The sequence below is a fragment of the Euprymna scolopes genome, chromosome 39 (assembly GCF_053919585.1).
Source record: "Euprymna scolopes isolate OS-2025 chromosome 39, ASM5391958v1, whole genome shotgun sequence".
NCBI lineage: Eukaryota > Metazoa > Mollusca > Cephalopoda > Sepiida > Sepiolidae > Euprymna > Euprymna scolopes.
The window spans coordinates 46,013,385-46,039,470 of NC_136520.1; the positions used below are offsets into that span (position 1 = coordinate 46,013,385).

Here is a 26,086-nt window from a genome sequence, read left to right on the forward strand (position 1 = left end):
GCGAAACAGTACTGTATGGGGATGACTATATATATATATATATATATATATATATATATATCTAGTATTTGACGTCTAGTGGTTAAAAAGTTCTTCTATTGTGGTATGTGCGTGTTTTCACATATAATAAAGCAGTTCATTAACATACAGTCACTATAGCGCATAGACAAAGAACATACCTATTTCATTATCTAATTATTCATGTAATCTCACTCTGAAGGAAACAAAACAACAATAGATTATATATTTGATCTAACCTTATTCTTGACTTCCCATCGCAGCTGCAAGACGTTGACATTTTCTGCATTATTTTAGAGTCGCTTTTCTCTCAGCTTCCAAAATGCGGAGACGATATCTTTTGTGTTCTTGAGTTCTTGCCCGACTTTTCCCGTCTGACTTCCAAACTCTTAACTAACTCGTTACGTTCATTACCAAGCTATCTCGTTACGCCATTAACTCCACGTGACCAAGACACAAATCGGATGATCTACCTCCGTCACATATTTTCTTTATATTCTAACATTCCTTTTCACCACGTTAACGTTTTTTAGTGAACTATTTTAACAAATATCTGTAGATATTTATTTCGCTTTTATAACTTTTTTTTCTGATATTCTACTTTCACACATCTCAATAACGATCATAATAATAATAATAGTCCAGTTATCTTAACGTTCTAACACTACGAGAGAAAAGATTGTTTTTAATATGGAAAAAATCCAGTTACTCGAAAAACTGGCTCCCTGGATTAGGACAAAAGATAAAAAAAATTGTTAAAAAGACTACTACGCTTTGTCTTATATATATATATATATATATATATATATATATATATATATATATATATATATATATATATGTATATATATACATATATATATATATATACATATATATATACATATATATATATGTATATATATATATATGTATATATATATACATATATATATATATATACATATATATATATGTATATATATATATACTGACGAAGACTAAAGGATTGGTCAAAAATCGTGTACTTGTAAAAAAAAGTTTAATTTTTTTTCATAATATTATTTTGTATTCCTGCACGTCACCAATAGAAAACGAATAAAGAAAAGTTGTAAGCTTTTATACTTTTCGTATTCTTTTTTTTATAAATTTTCATATTTTCGCGCCTTTAACATTTCCTGTCTGGGTCGTTTTGACTTTCGTTTCCCTCTATTTTATATTTAACTTTATCATTTTTTATTTATTTTTTATTTTTTCTCCCTCTCCTTTTTTTTTCTCTCTCTCCTTTTTCTTTCCTAGATTTTTTTATTCATTGTTATGTCTCGGAAGTAGAGTGAAAAGTACATCTTATTTTTCTTTTATTAATATTATTTTTTTCCTTGCACACATGTTTGTGAATTATTCCATGGATTTCTGCCTTTGGATTATTATGGACCATCTTCTTCCAATTACGGGATGTCTTTGGATTTTACTTGTACAAATGGAAATTCTTTTAACTTTTTTGAAGTTTTACATTTGGATTTTACCGTCACTGGATTTTTTATCTTCCACCAGACTATCCATTCATGTGTAATCACCTTTTTCTTTACCATATTCCCTCTGCTTAACTTATTTTGTTTTCAAGTAAGATCTTTAACTTACTTGTTGTTTCATCAAATACTTCTGCATGCAAAATCCGATCCCGCATTTTGCTAATTCCTACCCGCTGATGAGAAGGAGAGTATTTCTTCGAAACTGCGCGGATTAAGGACTATCCATTTATCTAGTGTTTAACTCATTTCAAAGTGTTTTAAACATATTTTATTAACTGTTTGCTCATATATATATATATATATATATATATATATATATATATATATATATATATATATATATATATATATATATATATACTTTGAAGATTTCGAAACGGATTAATTTTCGCAAAAATTGATGCCTGTTTTTTTACCTTGGATATTACGAGAAACCCTCGGTTTTTACCCAGACTTCACCAATCTTCACGCATTATGAATCTTAAATTTTTTTCATTATATCCTTTCTTTACATTCTACATTCATTTTCTTTGTCACTTAAAGGCATTTCACTTTTAATATTTTTCTTTGTATGTGCTACTTAGCAAAATTATTGCGAACCAATATTAGTATTTTGCTAGAAATGTTCGTCTGAGAAGATGTACTTACATTGAAAACGCATGGGTTAAGGACATTAATTTAAACATTGGATTTTAAATTTTATTTGAAAATTGATCCTTTTAAATTAAATTTGTATATATAAACTAGAATATATATATATATATATATATATATATATATATATATATATATATATATATATATATATATAGTCATCCACATACAGCACTGTATCGCTGTTTAACAGCTCATCAGTGCGGCTAGACAGGCAACTACCTCAAGCCAGGATTGAAACCCGACCGCCTGTATGACAGTCAAGGCTTCAAACTATTACGCTAATCGGCGGCTGCTGTGCGAGTCATGAATTAATGTTGTTTTGACGTCGTCTGAAATACCTAAGCTCGATTTGTTTACACAAAGGGCAGCGCTTAATACGCTACTAGTAATTCGTGTATCACTTCTCAATATGCTCAACTCAAGATGAGGAGCATTGTAGTCATCCACATACAGTAATGTTTCGCTGTTTCACAGCTCATCAGTGCGGCTATATATATATATATATATATATATATGTATATATAGGACGTGTATTTGCACTTGAAAAACATCGTTTCATATTTGAATTATATTATAGTAATTTGAAAGCAAATGAATTATTTATGTGTCTTAAAGAATAAACAAGCTTTCGACTTGTAAAAAATAGTCTTCATCAGGTGCTGACAGTTTTTTTTTTTTTTTTGTAAATCATCTTTCGTGCCGGTGATATAAAATCCCTCGTGTTTAGCAGTTCTTGAAGATTTTAGTCCTGGTTGGTTTAACTGCCTTGTGTCACACGTGGCTGCATGTTAATAAGGAAAATATCTCGTATTTTTATTATATTATACAATTTAGAAAGCTTAATAAATTATTTATTAATCTCAAAGAATAACGAAGCTTTAGACTTATGAAAAATAACCCATAACACGCAAGGCAGGATATGCTGTTTTAAGCAGCTCCTGCCCAGATGTGGCAGCAGTAATCTATCCTTGGACGTACTTGGCTTTTATACAGGATAGAGAATTGCATCAGTAGTGAGATATCTTCTGGAGCGGTAGAAGGATCCTACGATTTTCCCAGCGTCCCTGCCAACAGATTTGATGTACGTGTTCTATTTCAGATCTGGAGTAAAGGTCAAGCCCAGAAGCTTGTTAAAACATGGAGCCTCCCCAAGACGAGAGCCATCCATTTCAATTGATGCCAGATGGGGATCAGAGCGTTGATGATGTAAAGATAGAAGCTTGGTTTTGAAGGCATTAAAATTAACCAGCCACCTCTTCCCCCATTGTACCACGCGCTCAAGATCAGAGGAGAGAGAATTAGAGAGAACTTGCCATATATACGAAAGTGCATTTTTACCTAAAGGTGAGTTGGGAATGATTTTCCCTTTAACTAATTTTGGTACCCCTAAATGGGGAGCGGCATTCAACCACTCGAGTCGCAGATGACGAAGCACGTGTCAGTGGATAATTATATTTTAAAATAATATATATATATATATATATATATATATATATATACGCGCGTATGTGTGTGTATGTGTGTGTGTGTGTGCACTATCTTTGCAAATCTATTTCACATATAGTCACTGGACACTTGAAAATAAAGAACGTTATCTAAAAACCGTAAATGCAAGTGTTGATTATGGGTAAGGAAAAAAGAAGAAACCCGTCCAACTGTGTGCAAATATGTAAAACTATGAGTTAGAATAGATACATTGAGGACATTGCCGGGGCTGCCCCGAGGAAGGCGGGCTCTCTCTACCGTGCTAGAAAGTTACTAACGCCTGAGAGTATCCTTTACCTCTACAAAGCCACCACTCGCCCACGTATGGAGTATTGTTATCACATTGCGGTTGGTGCATCTGCTACTAGTCTCTAACTCTTAAACAGGGTTCAAAAGAGATTCGCCAACCTAATGAGTCTCGAACTATCAGCTAGACCCCAACCTCTCTCCCATCGAAATTTTGCATCTCTCTGCCCTTGTACCCCCTCGACGTAAATAATTCCGGCAAGCAGCAAAATCTCACCCCTACACAGTATGGATTTCCAGATGCCAGAAAGCCTTCTACTCTTATAGTTTCTTGCCTAGGACTGCTAGATTTTGGAATTCCCTTCCGGGTTCTTGCTTTCTTGACTGTACTGACAAGCAGAAGTTCAAATGTAATGTACACAGATATCTTGCTGCTCAACTCCCTACATAGTATCCCTGAAAATTATGCCCCAAATAGTAGCGTCCTACATCAAAATGGCACTGTGGCGTTTTTTTTTTGTGAAAATACAATAAAAAAAAAAGTATTTATTAGAGAGATTGTCAGACCAAGCATTCTATTGCATCTCTGAAATTTTCGATTTTACATTATTTAATCCCAAAACTAAAGTGTCAGTGGCTACTGTGATAGGTGTCAGATTTTAAGTGTGAAACTGGACAGCAAGGTGTTTGTTTACATTACATTACAATCTCTGCATGTTAGTGCAGTTGAGAAAACAGGGAGTAGGTATAGAATTCCAAAGTTAAGCAGTAGGGGGAAAGACACTGAAGGGGTAGAAAATATTCTGTCATTCAGATATATGTACAGTGAATTGATTTTTCTGCTGCTCTGGTGATTCGGGAGATGGGGGTTATTTGCAAGGGGAATAAAGGTGAAATAAATTTATAGGAGAACATTCTATGGAAGCATTTGCCAAGCAAAATGTAGGGATGCAACTCCGCAAAAGAGGCGACAGGGGCTGGAGCTTGGTAGGCAGTGCAGGATTTGGATACATCATACTACTGTTCTCATCTTGGGCGTTATTCGCACAACTTTTCTGCTGATGTAACCTCCGACCTTCTTCAAGTGTATCGTGTTGAACTCGGTAATCTTTCTGCCGAACTCGGGAATATGCACCGAATTTCGAACTGAACCATTTGTCCAATCCATGTGGGTAGCTTTCCTTCCCTCAGCCAAGTTTTTATTCACAATTTTATTCTGTGAATTGAACCTTCCACCCCCAGAAGATTGTCACTAAGAAGTGAATTGTATTTAGTACTTTATCCGTTACGTCACGAGTCGAGTCACATAATAATTCTGGGATTATTAGGTCAGATATTATATTTTGTATCCTGACCAAGTTGGATAGGCTAGTGGTTGGTCCGTAATATTAGCGAATGGTGACTGTATACGTTACTGGCAGATGCAAGAAGTTTTCTCGTTTGGTAAAGGAAGCTTACCTTTTTTTTGCAGCAGACTTGGCAATATATTCATGAATAGCTATAAAACTTGCTTATCATGTCTGACAACCCTTTCAAGCGTGAGCGTTTAACCTCATTAGATTTTCAAAGATAGTCAAAATGTAATTTTCGAAAAGACATTTTAGCGGTAGCGATCGATAAGCCGAACGATTGCAATTATAATCGGGTGTAATTAGAGAGTATTATCTATGTGAACCCTTCAAATATAGATAAAGGATAAGGAATATTCATAATAACAGTATTGACTTAAAAAAATAACTTTCAAAGCTATTGGCAGATTTTCTGCAGTTTATCATACCAATGGTTCGATTTCTTTTATATTTCTTTCCTTTTCCCTTTTTTTATTCGTGTGTTTAAAAGTAAGCTTGCCAAGCTCAAAATAACACTTGGCAAGACATTTCTAAATTTAATCGACACACTTTCCCATATCTAACCTCTCGAACAAAATAGTCAATAAAAATCGTTTAAAACTGTCCTACAGTTATTTTAATTGGAATTCATTATTGAGATGAGTATTATTTATTAATTTATTTTTTGCGGACTATTATTCTCATCTTTCTTTAGTTGTTGCTGCGGGGCCCGTAGCTCAGTGGATAGAGACGTTGAATCTTTGTGGTTCCAGGTGAAAATTAAGAGGGATGCTACATTTCGTTAATTGGACAGAGGCTGAAGCTTAGATGATAGTCAAGGACCTATCATGTTGGCGACTCTCTTTTGAACCTTGTTTAAGAGCAAGAGACTAGTAGCAGATGCACCAGCCCAAATATAACAACAATACTCCATACATGGGCGAATGGTGGCCTTATAGAGGTACAGGATACTTTCGGGCTTTAATAGCTTTCTAGCACGGTAGAGAGAGCCTACCTTCTTCGCAGCGGTCCTGGCAATGCTCTCAATGTATTTGTTCCAAGTCATGTTTCCTGTGAACGTTAGGCCCAGGAGTTTTAAATAAGTACTTTCAGATAAAAGGGTCTTTGGCCATTGCTATAGGTGGTAGAGAACGTTTCTTGTAATTGCTATATGTATAATAATAAGTCGTCTATGAACGAAAGTTTTTCTGTTATTTTTTTCTTTCCTTGATTCAGTCACCCGACAGGATCGACAGACGCATCGTCATTTGTGTAAGTCACGGTTTGCATTACTTTCGCTGCAATCCGTAAGATTAGTGAATAGTTGTTGAATATTTATTGGAAGATGTAAAAAGATTTCTAGTCCGGTAGAGGCAGCCCACCTGTTTTTGTAGCAGACTTGGCAATGTCTCATGAATAACTATGAAAAAAAAAACGCATAAAACATAGCCTTGAACCCCTGGAGGGGTATAAGCCATCCAAAACTTTGTTAATACTTTTGTAACGAGGAGTTCTGATGGTGCTGTCCCCACGCCCAAACTTCCCAGATGGTACATACAGCCGCCATCCTTCCCAAATGGTCACCAATCTAGCACTGACCAGGCTCGACGTTGCTTAACTTCGGTGATCTGTCTAGAACCAGTGTGTCAACGTGATTGTACGTACACAATGAAACGTGCTTATAATTCCTGAAAAATCCTTTCAAGCGTGGGCATTTAACATCATTACATCACTAGAAAAGATAGTTAAAGTGCATTATTCTAAAAGATAAAAGGTAACGATCGATAAACCGAACGAATATAATTATCATCGGTTCTCAATAGGAGTATTATTCATGTGAACTCTTCAACTGCAAAGGGTACTCCTAATAACAGTTTTGACTAAAAAAAAATATTACTTCAAAGCTTTTGGCAGATTTATTGCTATTTATCTTTCCAATGATTTGAGTTGATTTTCCTTTTTTTTCTTCTGTTACTTAAAAGTAAACATTCTAAGCTCAAAATAAATCTTGGCAAGAAATTCCTAAATCTCATCAACAAACACTCCCCCGTATCTAATCTCTTGAACAAAATAATCAATGAAAATCACTTAAAATCATCTTAAAGTTGTTGTAAAAACTTAGAAATTATTATATGGCAAAGCACACGAATTCTTTTCACACCCACGTACATTACAATTACAATAAAAATATGAAAGTAAAAACTGGAACTGTCGAATTAAAAAAAGCACATGAGTTTGACATATCAAAGACCTTCGATAAGGTATGGCATAAGGGCCTACTTCACAAGATTTCCAGCTACGGTATAACTGGAAATGTTTTCTCAATCATTAAATAATTTCTCTCTGATAGGCTCATAAGAGTAGTGGTTGATGGGCAGGGATCAGAGGCCCACAGTATTAATGCTGGAGTCCCTCAGGAGTCCATCCTGAGTCTAACTCTCTTCCTAATCTATATCAATGATCTCCCAAAACACATAAATTATTCGTTGACATCTATGCTGATGACACAACCATCTATGGGCACAAATCAAAGACCGTAAACAACAAAGTTCTCTCTGATTCTGTCTCCTCTGATCTAGAGCACGTGGTTCAGTGGGAAAAGAGGTGGCTGGTTACTTTTAATTAATCTAAAACCAAGCTCCTATCTTTACATAATCAACGCTTTGATCCCCATCTGACATCAATTGAAATGGATGGCTCTCGTCTAGGGAAAGCTCCATATTTTGGTAAGCTTCTGGGCTTGGCCTTTACTCCTGACCTGAAATGGAACACGTACATCAAGTGGGTTGCCAAGGTCTCTGAAAAAATGGTAGGATCCTTTTACCGCTCCAGTAAATATCTAACTGCTGATGCAATTCTCTATTTATATAAAAGCCAAGTACGTCCAAGGATGGAATACTGCTGCCACATCTGGGCACGAGCTGCTAAAATGGGCCTATCCTGCCTTGACAGAGTACATAATAGGCTTCGAGGCTTGGTGGGGGATGCCTTTTTCTCTTCACTGCAATCTCTCTCCCACAGGAGAGACGTTGCGAGCTTGTCTTTGTTTTATCGTTACTTCCACAGCAAGTGCTCGTCTGAGCTCCAATCTCTGGCCCACCTCGCCAATCTTTCACGAAAACACCCGTGTAGCTGAAACCACTGTCAAACATTTTCCCCACTCTTTATCTGTGCAAAATCCAAAACGTAGATTCCATGAACAAAGTTTCTTTCTTAGAACTGAACGCCTGTGGAACTCTCTTCCGTTTACCTGTTTCTCACCTGACAACAACCTGGATGTTTTCAAGTCCAACATAAACAAATTTCTGATGAAGCGCCCCTTTAAGTAAGACACTTTATCAAATCTCCAATACTAACGATTACTACGATATTATCCCATTGATTACTGTACACGCAATAACTCTTATCTCCGAGTGGCTTCCGGGCCTTGATAAGTGATGACTACCTTGTAACCCCCCCCCAACACAAAAACAACTATTACAATATTTCATTTATATCAAGAAAAAAGTAACTAGCGATCTATTACTGATATTTCAAATAATACAGAGTAGTCTACTTAAAAGTATCCCGATCTCTTTTATTTTTTTCTAATCATTGTTTTTTTTTCAGATTAAGCGGCCCACTTAAAAGTGCATTTTTTTCCAAAGTTGGCGCTACATGCCACGCATCTCACAGATCACTGACACGAGTTTATGACATGCTTCCGGAAGAGAGAACAATAAGCAAAGATTATGGCCACCACGTTCCCCAGACTTGTCATCATGTAAGTTTTATCATTGGGAGACTTTAAAACAAAACATTTAAGCAAACAATCCTCACAATCTAGACCAACTAATGGAGAACATTACCAACGCTATCAGGAGAATCACCGAAGAAGATCTACAGGCAGTATCTGCAAACATTGTTAAACGTGCTCAGAAATGCATAGATGTCAACGGGGAGCACTTCCAGCATCCTTTATAACACTACAGGTGATTTAAACAATACTACAGGTAATTTGAACGCCAAACTGTGGATTTGCATATTTGTGCTCTTTTCAAAACATTCATGACAGATTGCAGAATGTCTGGATTGTGATTTATCTTCCTTATTTAGTTCCTGTTGTTTCCCTTCAATTCTTGCAGGTTTTTTTTTTTTAACATAGACTCTTTATTAAAGATATCCTTACAAGAAAAGGTCGAGGCTAATCAAGGTCTGGGGAATGTGGTGGCCATTTGACATTGCCATAGCGAAAGATAATGTCGTCGCCAAAGCATTACCTGACACGCTCTATGGTGTCTCTCGTTGCTCCATCTTGTTGGAGCCATAATCCACGCCTATTTTTTGATTTATAGGCGCAGGAAGTCTGTAATCCTAGCCCGGTATTTCTCTTCTGCAACAAGTCAAGGCGAAAATGCATTTTCGTCTAGATCTTCAAAAAAACAAGGCCCAACAATCTTCTCCTCCGTTACTACACACCAAGGAATGCAATTTATGGGATGAAACTCTTTTTAATTAATTGCCCTTAGATTTTCAGAGCCTCAAAATTTGTAATTTTGTTTATTAACGAATCTATTCAAATAAAAATTGGCTTCATCTGATATAATAAACTTTTGCAGAAAATTGGGATCATTTCGGACAAGTTCTTGCATTTGAATTGCATATTGAACCCTTGTTTGAAAATCCTCAGGCTTCAAGTGTTGAACAAAGCTGCACTTTAAGAAGGAACGAGTTTTAAACTGTAAGGAAAATTGTGTAGTGGGCTTCGCCATATCCCAAGTTGTATGGAACGTCGTGGAATCGATGTTTCAGGATGCTGCTCTACGCTCTCTCGCACTCTTTCCCTATTTTCATTAGTGATGACGTTTTGAGGTCTGCCAACTCGCGGTAGTTCAAGTACAGATGTTTCGAATTATGTTGTGACTTGAGCCATCTCTTACATAAAAAGGCCGACGATAAGCTCTTTGAGTCAAAACAATTGACCCTGATTTTGGTAAAATAATTTCACAACTTGCGTACGTTGTTCAATGCTATACTCATCTATAATTAACTAGCATTTCAGCCCGGCGTTGCCCGGGTGTTTGGAGGTGAATGCTGAGCAAAAAAAAAAAAAAAGAGTAAATTTTTTTTAATTTGACCCCTATTATGACCCCTTAAAATTTATAGTTTCGGACTCAAATCACTTTATTAAGTTAGATCCAGGTTCAAGGAACCTATATCTAAAATTTCAAGTATCTAGACCCAAAATTATCGGAGGAGTTTGGTAGAGTTCTTAAAGGTCAAATCGTTGAAATTTGACCCCTTAACAGCCAAATTTCTGGCTGACACCCGTCACATCGATTTTCCCAAATCTCAGTACTCGGTATTTCAAATTTCGAGTCTATAGACTAAAAATTGATAGAGTTATTGCGTAGGGAAATGTACACAGACAGACAGACAGACAGACACGTTCACTTTTATAGATATATAGATTTCCAAATTATTATCTGTAAAATATTTGAAATAGAGAAAAAAATCATTAATGATAAAATGACACAGATGTTCACCCTTCAGTGACTTTTTAGACACCCTGTATAACTTGGTTTGTTCCTTTTTTCATTTATATAGTACTATTGTCTCTAATTGAGGTGAGAAAAAGAAATCAATAATCTTTACTGTCTTACTAAATCAATGTTTGAAAACAGGGGAGAGAAAACCTTAAATAAACCACCAGATATCAATAGATCTGATATAGAGACCAAATGTCAAGCCTAGAATGGGCCCTTTGATTTTTGAAAAAATAAAAAAAAGCAAAAGACAAACCAAAATCTAAGAAAACCCAATAGGCAACTCGAGGATCAACTCGACGATGAGAGTTCAAACGTGCACAGTAGTCAAATTTGGGAAAGAGGATGGAACAACTTTCTCTTCTGCCTCTCTCTCACACTCTTTATCTTCTCTCTCTCTCTCACCCTGTTTCTCTTCTCTCTATATTAGCACTTATCAAGGCCAATAGGCAACTCGAGGATCAACTCGACGATGAGAGTTCAAACGTGCACAGTATTCAAATTTGGGAAAGAGGATGGAACAACTTTCTCTTCTGCCTCTCTCTCACACTCTTTATCTTCCCTCTCTCTCTCTCACCCTGTTTCTCTTCTCTCTATATTAGCACTTATCAAGGCCAATAAGCAACTCGAGGATCAACTTTTCATTATAGATTTGCTATTCTCACACTTTTTTTTATTACGACTTTCTTTATTTTATGTTTCCATTGTAACGTATACAGTTCTGCACCTTTTGACTTAGTTTCATATTTTGGCTCGGCTTTTATATGTCCATTTCGTTAGACGTGATGCATTTCTTTTTTTTCTTAAACGCTATTTCAATTTTGCTTTCTCATAAACCCGTGTAGACTTGATACTTTCACACCGAAAATAATAACTATTGCTTTTCTTCCTTCCCCGATGTCTCATTTCTTGCTTGTAAATGCTTTTTAATTCAACCTCACCTTCGCACTGTGGCTTGCTATAGAAATTCGTGACAAGTCAATTTGCTCTCCAATCGCATTTGTATGCTGTCGCTTCTAAATACATCGATTTTTTTCTTTTTTTATCGGACTACGTAGCCACTTTCCAAACAGACTGAAGTAGTGAAGTTCAGATATTCAAAATCTATTGAATAAAAATTTCACCTAAATTGTCAAAATAAATCATATTGGGTGTGTTTTGTGTGTAACACATTTATTAAGACACGAATAATTGGGAGATATTAGGTTGGTAAGAAAACAATTTTGTATTATATTATGTCGATAAAAAATAATGGATTTTTATGAACATAAGAATTAATATATTCTATTATGTAAATAAAATGAATGTAGTATTTTATTATATTGATGAAAAAATAATGTATTTTATTATGTAGACAAGAAAATAATGTATTTTATTATGTAAATAAAATTAATGTATTTTATTACGTAAATAAAAAATGCGTTTTTAATATGTAGACACGAAAATAATTTATTCATTTATGTATATAAGAAAATAATGTATTCAATTATGTAAATAAAATTAATGGATTTTATTATGTGAATAAAAATAATGTAATATTTCATTATGTAGACAAGAAAATAAGTTATTTTATTATGTAGATAAGAAATTAATGTATTTTATTTTGTAAATAAGAAAATAATGTATTATATTATGTAAATAAACAAATAATCTAGCATTTTATTATGTAGACAAGAAAATAAATTATTTTATTATGTAGATAAAAATTAATGTATTTTATTATGTAAATAAAAAATGTAGAATTTTATTATGTAGACGAGAAAAGATTTTTATTTTATGTAGATAAAGGTTAATGAATTTTATTATGTAAATAAAATATGCATTTTTTAATATGTAGACGAGATTCTATTATGTAGATACAAAAATAATGTATTTTATTATGTAAATAAATTAAACGTAGTATTTTGTTATGTAAACAAGAAAATAATTTATTTTATTATGTAGACAAGAAACTAATTTATTTTATTATGTAGATAAGAAAACAATGTATTATATTATGTCAAGAAAATTAATGCATTTTATAATTTAAATAAAGAATAATGTAGTATTTTATTATGTAAACAAGAAAATAATTTATTTTATTATGTAGACTAGCAAATAATCTATATTATTATGCAGGCAAGAAAATATATTATTTAGTCAAGAATATAATGCATTTTATTATTTGGATAACAATATAAACATGATATAATGTGGTATTTTATTATGTTGATGAGAAAATAATGTAGTATTTTTTATGTGGAGGAGAAAATAATGTAGTATTTTATTACGTTGATGAGAAAATAATGTCGTGTTTATTTGTTGATGAGAAAATAGTGTCGTATTTTATTATGCTGATGAGAAAATTATAAATTTTTATGTTGAATGAGAAAATAATCTATTTTATTATGTTGATGAGAAAGTAATGTCGTATTTTATTATGTTGATGAAAGTAATGTATTTTATTATGTTGATGAGAAAATAATGTCGTATTTTTTATGTTGATAAGAAAATGTTGTGGGGGAATCACCCTCCAAATGGACTGTTCTATCCATTATACAAACCATGGACCTTTTGATCTCAGGTGTGGATTAAACACCAGAGCGACTCTCACCTTCCTAGAGACGTTTACTACTCTTTCAGTTGTAACCTTTTTACGTTGTTGTTCCAGTAACACATTGTTTAAACTCTATTCCGTTGTTCTGTTTTGTTTGTGGTTTATTGCAAACCATAACAGAAAATAATGTATTTTATTATGCTGATGAAAAAATAATGTCGTATATTATTATGCTGACGAGAAAATAATATCGTATTTTATTACGCTGGTGAAAAAATAATGTCGTATTTTTATGTTGATGAGAAAATAATGCCGTATTTTATTATGCTGATGATAAAATAATCTCGTATTTGTATGCTGATGATAAAATAATCTCGTATTTTATTATGTTGATGAGAAAATAATTTCATATATAAAATAATATATGCTGATGAGAAAGTAATGCATTTTATTATGCTGATGAAAGTAATGTATTTTATTATGGTGCCGAGGAAATAATTTCGTATTTTATTATGTTGACGAGAAAATAATTTCATATATAAAATAATATATGCTGATGAGAAAGTAATGTCGTATTTTATTATGCTGATGAAAGTAATGTATTTTATTATGTTGCCGAGGAAATAATTTCGTATTTTATTATGCTGACGAGAAAATAATTTCGTATATAAAATAATATATGCTGATGAGAAAGTAATGTCGTATTTTATTATGCTGATGAAAGTAATGTATTTTATTATGTTGATGAGAAAATAAATTTTGTATATAAAATAATATATGCTGATGAGAAAGTAATATCGTATATAAATTTAATAATATAATTAAAAAATAATGTCGTATATTATTATGCTGATGAGAAAATAATGTCGTATTTTATTATGTTTATAAGAAAATGATGTATTATATTATGTTGATGAAGATAATGTCGTATATTATTATGTTGATGAGAAAAAATAATGTCGTATATTATCATGTTGATTAGGAAGTAATTCCGTGTATTATTATGTATGCAAGAAAATAATGAAATATTTTATTATAAAATAAATAAATAAATAATTTTCTGATGTACATAATAAAATACCACATTATTTTTTATCTATATGATAAAATACGATATTAATTTCTTATCTACGTAATGAAATACATTATTTTCTCATCAACATAATAAGATACCTCATTATTGTCTTACCTTCATAATAATATACGAAATTATTTTCTAATCAAAATAATATACGAAATTATTTTCTAATCAACATAATAATATACGACATTATTTTTTATTAGAAAATAATGTCGTATATTATGTTGATTAGAAAGTAATTTCGTATATTACTATGAAGGTAAAACAATAATGAGGTATTTTATTATGTTGATGAGAAAATAATGTATTTTATTACGTAGATAAGAAATTAATATCGTATTTTATCATATAGATAAAAATAATGTGGTATTTTACTATGTACATCAGAAAATAATGTGTTTTATTCATAATATCATATTGGTTGTATAAATAAGAAAATAATGTATTTTATCATGCAGTAAGAAAATAAAGTGGTATTTTATTATGTAAATCAGACAATATGTTATTTTATCATGCAAATAAGAAAACTGATGTCATATTTTATTAAGTAGTGAGAAAATAATGTGGTATTTTTTTTATGTAGATAAGAAAATAATGTATGTTTTTATTAAGTTGCTAAGAAAACAATACAGGTATTTATTAGGCTGGTAAGAATGTCGTATTTTATTATGTATGTAATTAAACGTAGTAGATATTTTCATGCTGTTAAGAAAACAAAATTGGCTTTTATTAGGCTGTCAAGAAAATATGGTTGGTAAGAAAATATGTTACGGCCGGTTTTTATTAGAGTTGTAAGAAATTAATAATTAACTTAACTAAAAAAAGTTGTAAGAATTAACTTAACTAAAAAAAGTTGTAAGAAATTAATAATTAACTTAACTAAAAAAAAACGGCATTATAATAATGCCGTTTTTTTAGTTAAGTTAATAAGAAAATAATATCGTTTTAAAAGGTATTAAAAAAATATGAGATTACTTCGAAGAGGACTAGAGTTACATGCGCGTACTATTAATAAAAGTGCTCATACAAAAGAGTGTGGAAGCTTATTTGAAGTGCCTCGTATATATAGAAATCATGCAGGAATAAAAGTATGTAAGAGTCCGTTTTCAGTATTAAAATCTATTTGTAAAATTGTGTAACTTTTATATTTTGTATTAATATAGCCGTTAGAAATTATCCGAAACGATGTGGAAAAACAACGTCCGAGATGAGAATAATTGTTTAAATCATCCAAATAATAAAAAAAGAATTATCAATCCTCATCTTAAAAATATGCACAAGCATCATATCTAAAAACGGAATGGACCCGGATTTATTAAAAAAACGGAAAGAAATACAGTTGGTGCTATTTGAGTTTTGAATTTCTAGCGGCTATGGTCGTTGCATATACGGCATTATCGCGTTTGCACACCGGTTCTTGTCAGAACATCGCCGATGGGTGACTATTTGGGAATTCTAGGTTCTGTATGTTCTCTCCACTCATCTCGGCATTTGTTGATACACCGATTTTCGTCAGATCACCGAAGTTGAGCAACGTTGAGCCTGGTTAGTATCAGATGGGTGACCATTTGGGAATTCTAGGCACTGTATGTGCTTTTCGCTAATCTCGGCATTTGTTTCCAGTTGTCCTGTACATACATTTCACTGGCCACTAGTATTTAATAATGTTGACTCAAGAGAAGTGTGGTTGGAGATTGCGCACCTCCTGCCACAAAAAAATTTCACGCGCAGGCACTCATACGGTGGGTATTCATTGTCTGTCAAAGACTGAAGAAGCCTCTCTATGTTCGCTGGGAAAGCAATATCATCAAACGTTTTTCACCAATTACTAATAGCATCAAGTGTGGATGACAGTCGAAGGTTACATCGGCCGAAACATTGTGAAAAAACAAACAAACAAGACAACCAAGATGAGATCAAAATAATATAAAAAATAATTATCAATCCTCGTTTCCAAAATATACAAACAGTGTAGCTTTTGTATATAATAACCAAAATGTGAATAAACAAACAAACAGGCAAAACTAGTCTTTATTATAATTTATGTAGATTAGATTAAAGGCACCTATTATACCTAGAAATCAGGCAGGAATAAAAGTATATAAGAGTCTGTTTTCAGTATTAAAATCTATTGGTGAAACAATGTGTCTTTGATGTAGATTGGATTGTGGCATGAAGATTATATTATTATTTTTTTATTCGTTAAAGGGTTAGGTTAGGGTTATAGTTAGGTTAGGGTTAGGGTTAGGTTAGGGTAAGGGTTAGGGATAGGTTAGGGTTAGGGTTAGGATAGGTTAGGGTTAGGGTTAGAGTTAGGGTTAGGTTAGAGTTAGGGTTAGGGTTAGGTTATGGTTAGGGTTAGGGTTAGGTTTAGGGTTAGGGTTAGGGTCAAATGATGTCACTTACTTTATTTTCATTGTCGTCTTTGTCGTACATGGAATCGTTTTTCTCGCGGAGTTTCTTGGCTTTGCGCTTCGCCTTTCCTCCCCAGTATGTGTAATTGACGGCGGCGTACTCTAGAAGGGCGGCGAACACAAACACGAAACACATGACCAGATAGATGTCAATGGCTTTCACGTAGGATATACGAGGCAGCGAGGAGCGCACTCCATTACTTATGGTCGTCATAGTCAGGACAGTGGTGATGCCTGGGAAGCAGAAAAAGAAAAGAAAAATAAACAAAATAATTAAGTATGAATGAGTGGTGATTATAGTGATTATGCCTAGAAAGTAGAAAAAAAAAGATTTTTTTTTCTTACAAAGGAGTTACCACTTATCGAGGTGAGGAAGCAACTCGAAGGTAAGAATTTATGAGTGTACAGTAGTTAATGGGAAAATGTCAGAATATATACAGGGTGAGTCATGGGAAACGGACGATTTAAAGTAAAACATCACATTCTAAACTGCGTCTTAAGCAGGTTTAAAGACTATCTTCCTCACTCCCTATCCCTTGCTCAAGGAGTGTTCTAAAAACATCTGTTTTCTATGACTCACCTTGTACACACACACACACACACACACACACACACACACACACACACACACACATATATATATATATATATATATATATATATATACTAAACGCTGAAAAATGCGAAGCTCGCGGTTTGTTTACAAACAAGCGGTTTGAGCACTGTAAAAGTGGCGGACGGATGTTTATTTAAATAGACATTCGGACGAGTTATTTGCGGACATCGCTTCTGTAGTCTAGTGATAGAACTGCCGGCTGTCAACACGACGGTTCTAGGAACACGACGGTTCTAGGTTCGATCTTTGGCTCATTGTGGATACAAACGTTTTTTTTTCAAAAACACAGAATTTCGACTGATCCTTCGGTTTTCTTTAGCATGGAGTATAAGAAACAAGAGTGCATGGCAGGTAGGGCTAACAGCAGGGAAAGAACGGTTATAGCCAATGAGGTTAAGGTGAATCTAATATAAAAATAATGCTTTTCTTTTATCTTGGGGGGAGGTAAATATAAATTAACATATAAAAAAGTTACCTAGATTTAAAACAGGTCAAGACACTAGATATCTAGGCTAAATAGCACACACAACGGAACGGGTCAACTGGAGGTAAAATGGGCCTTTGTCCTGTAAGTGCCTGCTCATTGGCTGATTAGGAAGGGCGCGGTGGATACTAGAAAGCTGATTGGCTAACAAAAAACTCAATAGTAGGTGCCTATATAAAAACACGATATAACCACAAAAATCTCGCCTAGTCCTGGTGGATGAAACGCGGAATATTCAGTGTAGCTTAAACGCCATATATATCTATAACTTACTTTATATATATATATATATATACATACATATATATATATATATGTGTGTGTGTCTGTGTGTGTATGCACATGTATGTGTGCGTGCATGTACATTTACACGTGTCAGCATGCGAGCGTGTATGCATATATTCATATGTATACATGTGTGTGTATGTATACATGTGGGTATATGCGTGTGTGCGCATTTGTGCGTATGCGTGTGCTTATGTGTGCGTGTGTATATATAGATATGTATAAACAGGATTTAGTGTGTTTGTGCGCATGAACGTATTGGTCCAGATATGGATGTGAGGCAAATAAAATGAACATATCAACTGAGAGGCAGCCGTATGCGCGGACGTGTGTGTGTGTGTGTGTGTGTATGTGTGTGTGTATGGGGGAGAGAGCGGGCGGGTATACATAAAATCCAGACGAGCAAAGAAGGCGTTATCCTTTCACCCCGTCTCTTACCTAGAACCATAAGTTTATGATGGGAATTACCAGTCTCTGGTCAGTACTTTCAACCTATCTGTCTATATCTGTTCACCATTCTACATGTGTATGTGTACGTACATCTATAAACGTGTGTGTCCGTATTCTGTATGTGTACAAGTATGTGTATGAACATGTGTGGTAATGTACAGATGTACATACATGTATGTTTATATATGCGAGTGTGTACGTAGGGTAGCGGGGGTGTCCACTTCAACATTTTATGAAACATTTTGTTTTGAATAAAGGCCACACAAATTTCTGACCATTCTAAGTCCAAAATATTTCGATAGTCTTCAGATACATCTTAATCTCATGCTCTACACTCGTGTTTCTATCATCCACAGTGAAGAAGACCGAAGGATCGGTCGAAAATTTTACGCTTTTGAAAAAAAAAAACGTTTTCTTTTTTTTCGAAAGACATTTTGTATTCCTACACATCAACAAATAGGAAATAAATGCAGAAAAGATAATAATATTTATATATTTTTCGTATTGATTTTTTATCCACATATATGACTAAAACAGAAATTTTCCATGTTTTAATTTTAAATGTCGGTATCACCATAAGTAATTTAGGTGAGAAAAATAAGATTTATTCATGGTTTGAAAATACCTTATTCACTGTAAGTAATTTAGGTGACTAAATTAGGATGAGGTATTAGAGATTAGAGGAAGATAGAGATATAGAAACAGAAAAAGAGAACCGCCAATATTTCCTCCTCTATCAGAAAACACTCTAAGTGACATACAAATATCTGTACGTAATGTTGCCAAGCTAATCAAAAACCTTGATTCCAGTAAATCAACTGGCCCTGACGGCATTCCAATTATAGTGCTAAAAAACTTCAACCAGAACTAGCGCCCATACTTACAACGCTGTTTAAGCGTTTTCTTAAGGAGAATTGCTTCCCATCACCCTGGAAAACCTCATCAGTATGCCCTGTATTTAAGAATTCTAGTGATCGGTTCTCTCCCTCTCAGTACAAGCCAATAATTCTCCTGTGCGTCATGAGTAAGTTGCTGGGATCTGTGTTAAATAGAGAAGTAGTAAACCATCTCAGCAAAAATAACCTTCTTAGTGATATGCACGTCGAAGGCTTCCTTTCTAGAGCAATTGCTCTTGACATACCAAAGGCCTTTGATAGGATGTGGCATAAAAGTTTACTTCACAAGATCTCCAGCTACGGTATAGCTGGGAATGTCTTCTTAATTATAAAATCATTTCTCTCTGATAAGTTCATACGAGTAGTGATTGATAGGCAGAAATCAGAATCTCACAGTATTAAGGCTGGAGTCCCTCAGGGGTCCATAATGGGCCCAACTCTCTTCCTGAACTACATTAATGATCTTCCAAATCACATCCTTACATCATTCGTAGATATTTATGCTGATGACACTACCATCTATGGTAGGACATTAAAGACTTTAAACAACAAAGTTCTCTCGGATTCTCTCTCCTCTAATCTTGAATACGTGGTACAATGGAGAAAGAGGTGGCTCATTACTTTTAATGCATCTAAAACACAGCTTTTATCTTTACATCATCAACGCTCTGATCCTCATCTGGCATAATTGAAATGAATGGCTCTCGTCTTGGGGAGGCCTCATGTTTTGACAAGCTTCTGGGCTTGAGCTTTACTCCAGATCTGAAATGGAACACATACATCAAATCCTCGCTGGAAAAATGGTGGGATCTTTCTATCGATCCAGTAGATATCTCACTGCTGATGCAGTTCTCTACCTATATAAGAGCCAAGTACGTCCAAGGATGGAGTACTGTTGTTTCTTTCTTATAATTGCACGCCTGTGGAACTGCCTTCCTTTGCCTGCCTTCCAGCTAATTACAATATGATTGTCTTCAAGCCCAACGTAAACATGTTCCTGATGAGCCGTTCCACCTTAGTTAACAAATTTACCGAATTTCCATCACTAAAAATTACTATATTGTCCAATTGACTACTGTACACTCTTCAACCTTTATCCTCGAATGGCTTCTTGGCCTTGATAAGTGGTGATACCTATGTAAAAATATATATATATACATTTGGATGAGATGAAAACGCTATCGCAAAATGGCGAGGCAATCGTTTAAGTAGCTATTTTTAGATTATCAAATACGAACAGACATACATTTTATATTTTTATTTATATAGATTTATATTAAAATACCTACAGACGTGATATAATGAACATACAAACTATTTTCTGCCGAAAGGAAATATCCTAACATCAGCCATTAGAAACCGTTTATTGATATTTCATGTTTTGTGTCTGACCGATCATCGACGAGTGCGGAGATAGTTATTTAAGAAATCCAATTTTCATAAAATTAAGTTTTTGGATATTTTATTAAATATGCTGGAATTTTTATTTCTGTAATTGGGAAAAGTAGTCATTTTTCTAAATACAACAGTATGTACTTATATGTATGTATACGGCATAATCACGTTGACCCACCGGTTCTCATCAGATTACGGAAGTTAAGCAAAGATGACCCGGTTAGTACGAAATGAGTGACCATTTGGGAACATCAGGTGCTGCATGTAACCTCCGCTTTTTTTAACATGGAGTTCACCACTTATCAAGGCCCAATCGCCACTCAGGGATAAGGATTATTGTGTGTATAGTAATCAAAGGGATAGTGCAGCAATAGTATTGGAGAATTGGTAAGGTGTCATTACTTGGGGGGGGGGGTTCATCAGGAATTTGTTTGTGTTGGACTTGAAGACATCCAGGTTGAAGTCGGGAGGGAAACAGGCAAGCGGAACAGAGTTCCACAGGCGTGCAGTTCTAAGAAAGAAGCTTTGTTCATGGTATGTACATTTTGATTTAGGCACAGATAGGGAGTGGGGAAAATTATTGACGGTGGTTTCAGCTAGTCGGGTGTTTTTTGAAAAAGATTGGCGAGGGAGGACCAGAGATTGGAGCTCAGACGAGCACCTGTCATGGAAATAATGACATCTTGGCATTGTTTTCAGTCGCCCTGAAATTTCTACTTGCCACTGGTATTTACCAGTTCTGATTCAAGAGATGTGTGGTTAAAGATTGTGCAACTCTTACCACAGAAATTTCACTCGCGAGTCTCTGCATCATAAGTGATGTTTCGTGGTATTCATCGAAATCGATGCACGGGCATCATATATGCATGTATATTATATAGAACATATGGATTTATCATGTATCAACATAAAATGTTAAAAGGAGATATAATACGAAGGACCTTCAATAAGTTTCCAGACTTTTTCGTACAGGCATTTTAAATTGTCGTAGACCTTTGAAAATCAGATATGTTATTGCTATACATCTTATGAGACGACTGACCAATTTTTATAATTTCAGTTTCAAGTGAACAGCTACAGCAGGAATTGGAATACCCCATACTAAAGCCTGATTGTTGCATCTGGTGAATTTCAATAATGTAATGAGGACATGAGGACACTTTAGAATAAGGATATGCAATAAAATTCAGTTTTAAACTTGGGAAAATGCCGCGGAAACGTATGGAATGCTTCAGACTGCTTTTGGACTCTCTTGCAGGAATCGAGCATCAGTTTGTGAGTGGCATAAGAAATCCAAGGAAGTTAGGGAGTCTGTGAGGGATGATGAGAGGTGTTGGAGAAGTAAGAAAGCCAGAACACCAGAGTTGATTGGCCAAATAAAGAATTTCATGGATAAGGACCGTCGTGTGTCTAAGACAGTTTCACACCCTCCCTACAGTACAGATCTTCCTCCCTGTGATTTTTGATTACCCCCTAAACTTAAAGAAAACCTTAGAGGTTGTCATTATGAGACAATTGAGCAGATGAAAGAGATTGTGACGAGGGCCTTCCGAAAGTTGTTGGAACAGTACAACAAGTGCATTGCAGCCGGAGGAGATTAATTTTGAAAAGGATGAGTTTCATGTGTGTACTACGAATAAAAGTGCGTATGCGAAAAAAATCTGGAAACTTTTAAGGCACCTTGTACATTATGTATGTACATTGTGTATGTATGTATGTATGTATGTATGTATGTATGTATGTATGCATGTATGTATGTATGTATGTATGCTAGACTAGGAGTAGTTGATTCGCTTGTCTACCTTCGTTTGTTAGAATATTCAAGGAACTGTACAGAGACATGAAAGCTCGAGTCTCATTTAACGGAAAATTGTCTGATGAAATCCCAGTTTCTCTCTATATTTTGCTGCTCTACTTGCTCATACGTTTCGGGATTGCGATGGGGTTGTCATGTTAAAGTTTCAAACCACAGGTCGCATTTTTAATCTTAGAAGATTTAATGCCAGAACCAGGCTGCATCATGTCTTGGTCAAGGAGTTACTGTATGCAGACGATGCTGTTTTTTTGTCGCACACTGAGACTGATATGCAGCATATAATGGATAGATTTGCTGACTCCTGCACTGCCTTTGGTCTGAGGATCAGTCTGTCTAAAACAAAGGTGGTTTTCACCCCTGCACCGGGTCAGTCATACGTGAAGCCGAACATAATGGTCTGTGGTGCTAGACTGGGAGTAGTTTATTAATTTCTGTACCTTGGTAGTTCTCTGTCGAGGGATGGCCGTCTCGACACTGAAATCCACAGGCAAATTCAGAAGGCATCTGTAGCTTTTGGAAGGTTGGAGAAGGGAGTGTGGTCTGATCGTGGAATCACACATACGACTAAGATCTGTGTTTACAAGACCTGTGTGCTAACCACACTGTTGTATTCATCGGAGACATGGACATTGCATCAAAGGCAGATTAAATTGCTTGAACGATTTCACCAAAAATACTTGAGACGTATCTTAAACATCAAGTGGCAAGCACAAATACCCGCTACTGAAGTCCTTGTGAAAGCATGTTACTCTAGTGTTGAGATCCTTGTAATTAGATCTCAAATGCGTTGAGTGGGCTACTTGGTTCGAATGAAAGATTTTAGGCTGCTAAAACAAAGTTTTTATGGGGAGCTAGAAAATGACAAGCGCCCTTAATACAAGCCTAAGAAGAGGCTCAGGGACTCTACAACGAATAATTTGAAAGTCTTACAAATCGACATCGACACATGGGAAGAACTTACTCTGCAAAGGCCGAAGTGGCGAAAGCTTATACGTAAAATTTGTGATGCTCAAGAAAAAAGAAAGCAGGCCTACAGCCATCTGAGGCGAGAGATTCGCAAAGGTTTTATTGATGGTCTTAACCATGATACACAGAGGTGGAAATGCGACACTTGCGAACTAGTCCTTTTGTTAAAAGCTGGCTACGTCAACCACCTTAAGTCGCACAAAACTCCTGTTCAGGTCAACTTTGCACCTATTAGTCCGAACCAAACGATCTGTTTAACATGCAGCAATATATATACATATATATATATATATATATATATATATATATATATATATATATAGAGAGAGAGAGAGAGAGAGAGAGAGAGAGAAAGAGAGAGAGAGACCTATAGATCTCTCTCTCTCTCTTGATATATATATATATATATATATATATATATATATATATATATAGCTCTTCATGAATCATCGCATATATATATATTTATGCGATTATTCATGAATAGCTGTTCAGAAATAGATTTTTATTTATATATTTTAATCTTTAAGTGTTCCAACGCATACGTATGTATGTATGTATATATATATATATATATATATATATATATATATATATATATATATATATATATATACATACATATATATATATATATATATATATATATATATATATATATACGATCTTGAGAGACTGAACATATATTTCAACTATTATATATATCATTGTCACGCTTTGCAATATGAATTTAGTTCTTAAGAAGGCAAATTCTAAAGCCATTTAAAAAAAAATTACGAAACGAGAATTCTTTTATGAACTTGTTGATAGTGAAATAAAAAAGAACCTATTCAATGAAAATGCAATGGAAATATTTTAGCCTGAAGCTAATTTGTATAAATATGTGCGTGTGTGTTTATGCATATATATATATATATATATATATATATATATATATATATCTTCTTCTCTTCTTCTTCTCTATATAAATAAAATGAACTCATTTTTTCTCGTCTGATTTTGACCTTAATAGGATTAAAAATCAAGATATTTCATGCAAATATAATATGCACAAACGGCAGAACAATATCTGAGGTGTGTTATAGGCTTATTATTTCTCAAATTCCTCGATAATCTTAGATTTCTATACTTTTTCTGCTGAGAAGTCACGGCCAGAATCGGTTAAGATCAATGGAAGTGGTAAAATATTTTCTCTCTCATAAATTCCTCCTCCCCCTGCCACCACTTAACACCGTTTGAGGATCGTTCACAAGGAACAGTTGAGAAGAGAACACCGGTTTGGCTTCGTAGTTCTTTCATGTGAAGTTATTTAAAATCACTAAACTAAGCTGCAGTGCTCTGTGACGTAGTGGTTAGCGTGCTGGACAATTCACATTATATTTTCACGTTCGCGCCGACCTACTGTAGTCGTTTTTTTTTTTTTTTTTTTTTCCTAAACAACTGGAATGGACTTTTCTTGGTGGCCGAACTGTTAACGTTGCAGATGTTTTTTTTTTTTTTCACACTTTATTTTCCTACTTTTACTCATGACTCCGGGTTTGATCCTTCCTACTTACCTACCATAACATTTTTTAAAACTCCCCCCCCCCGTCCCGGAAACAAACACTCGGGCAACGTCGGGTACCCCCGCTAGTATATATATATATATATATATATATATATATATATAAAAGGCACTTTATCTGTGTGTCTCTGTATGTGTGCGAGTTCGTTACGATATGGGCTCCGAAATGGCTAGCTCGATTTTGTTTTTAAATTTCGCACAAATGTAACTCATGTGTCTGATGGGCTTTGTATCGATAATCGAAAAAATCCGATTACAGAAAGAACGGTAACATTGTTATCAAAGTTAACACCCTTATACAGCCTTACATCACAATACATGAATGTTTCCGTTTAGTACACAACTGAACCATGATACTTGACGTTTGCATTTTAAACTTTAATTAAAGTCATTATATAAAAATAATTTTATTAAATCAACAGTAGCTTCTCTCTACAGTGCAATGTAGACTACAATGTATTTTAGATACAGTCTCTGAAGGGAGGCGTGTGAAACTCCTTTCGGGTGTATCGCGGTGTGTCCCCGACTATAACCGACAATCAATCGAGTTGGTTGCAAAATGGGCGATTTCATTGATTTCGATAACAATAAAAAGTATTGGAAGTGTGGAACATTCGATGATCCTCGTTCAATCCCAGGCAACGTCGGGTCTTCTTGCTAGTATTTCCATATGTCTCTGTTTATTATCTATCTTTCTAGCGCCGAACATATATATATATATATATATATATATATATATATATATATATGGTAAGTTATGAAAATATACATGGCAATTATGCTACACAGAAAATTACGCGTTTCATTCTCGTG

The 26,086-nt window shown here is 34.3% G+C and overlaps 1 protein-coding gene across 1 annotated transcript in view; it reads right to left on the reverse strand.

Moving 5' to 3' along the window:
* Nucleotides 1–26,086, reverse strand: part of LOC145263777 (gamma-aminobutyric acid receptor subunit beta-like) — a 757,317-nt gene that overhangs the window by 16,862 nt on the left and 714,369 nt on the right. The window contains exon 8 of the mRNA XM_080120830.1: nucleotides 16,794–17,035. Coding sequence (XP_079976956.1) covers nucleotides 16,794–17,035 — 242 coding nt within the window. The remainder of the gene's footprint in view (nucleotides 1–16,793; nucleotides 17,036–26,086) is intronic.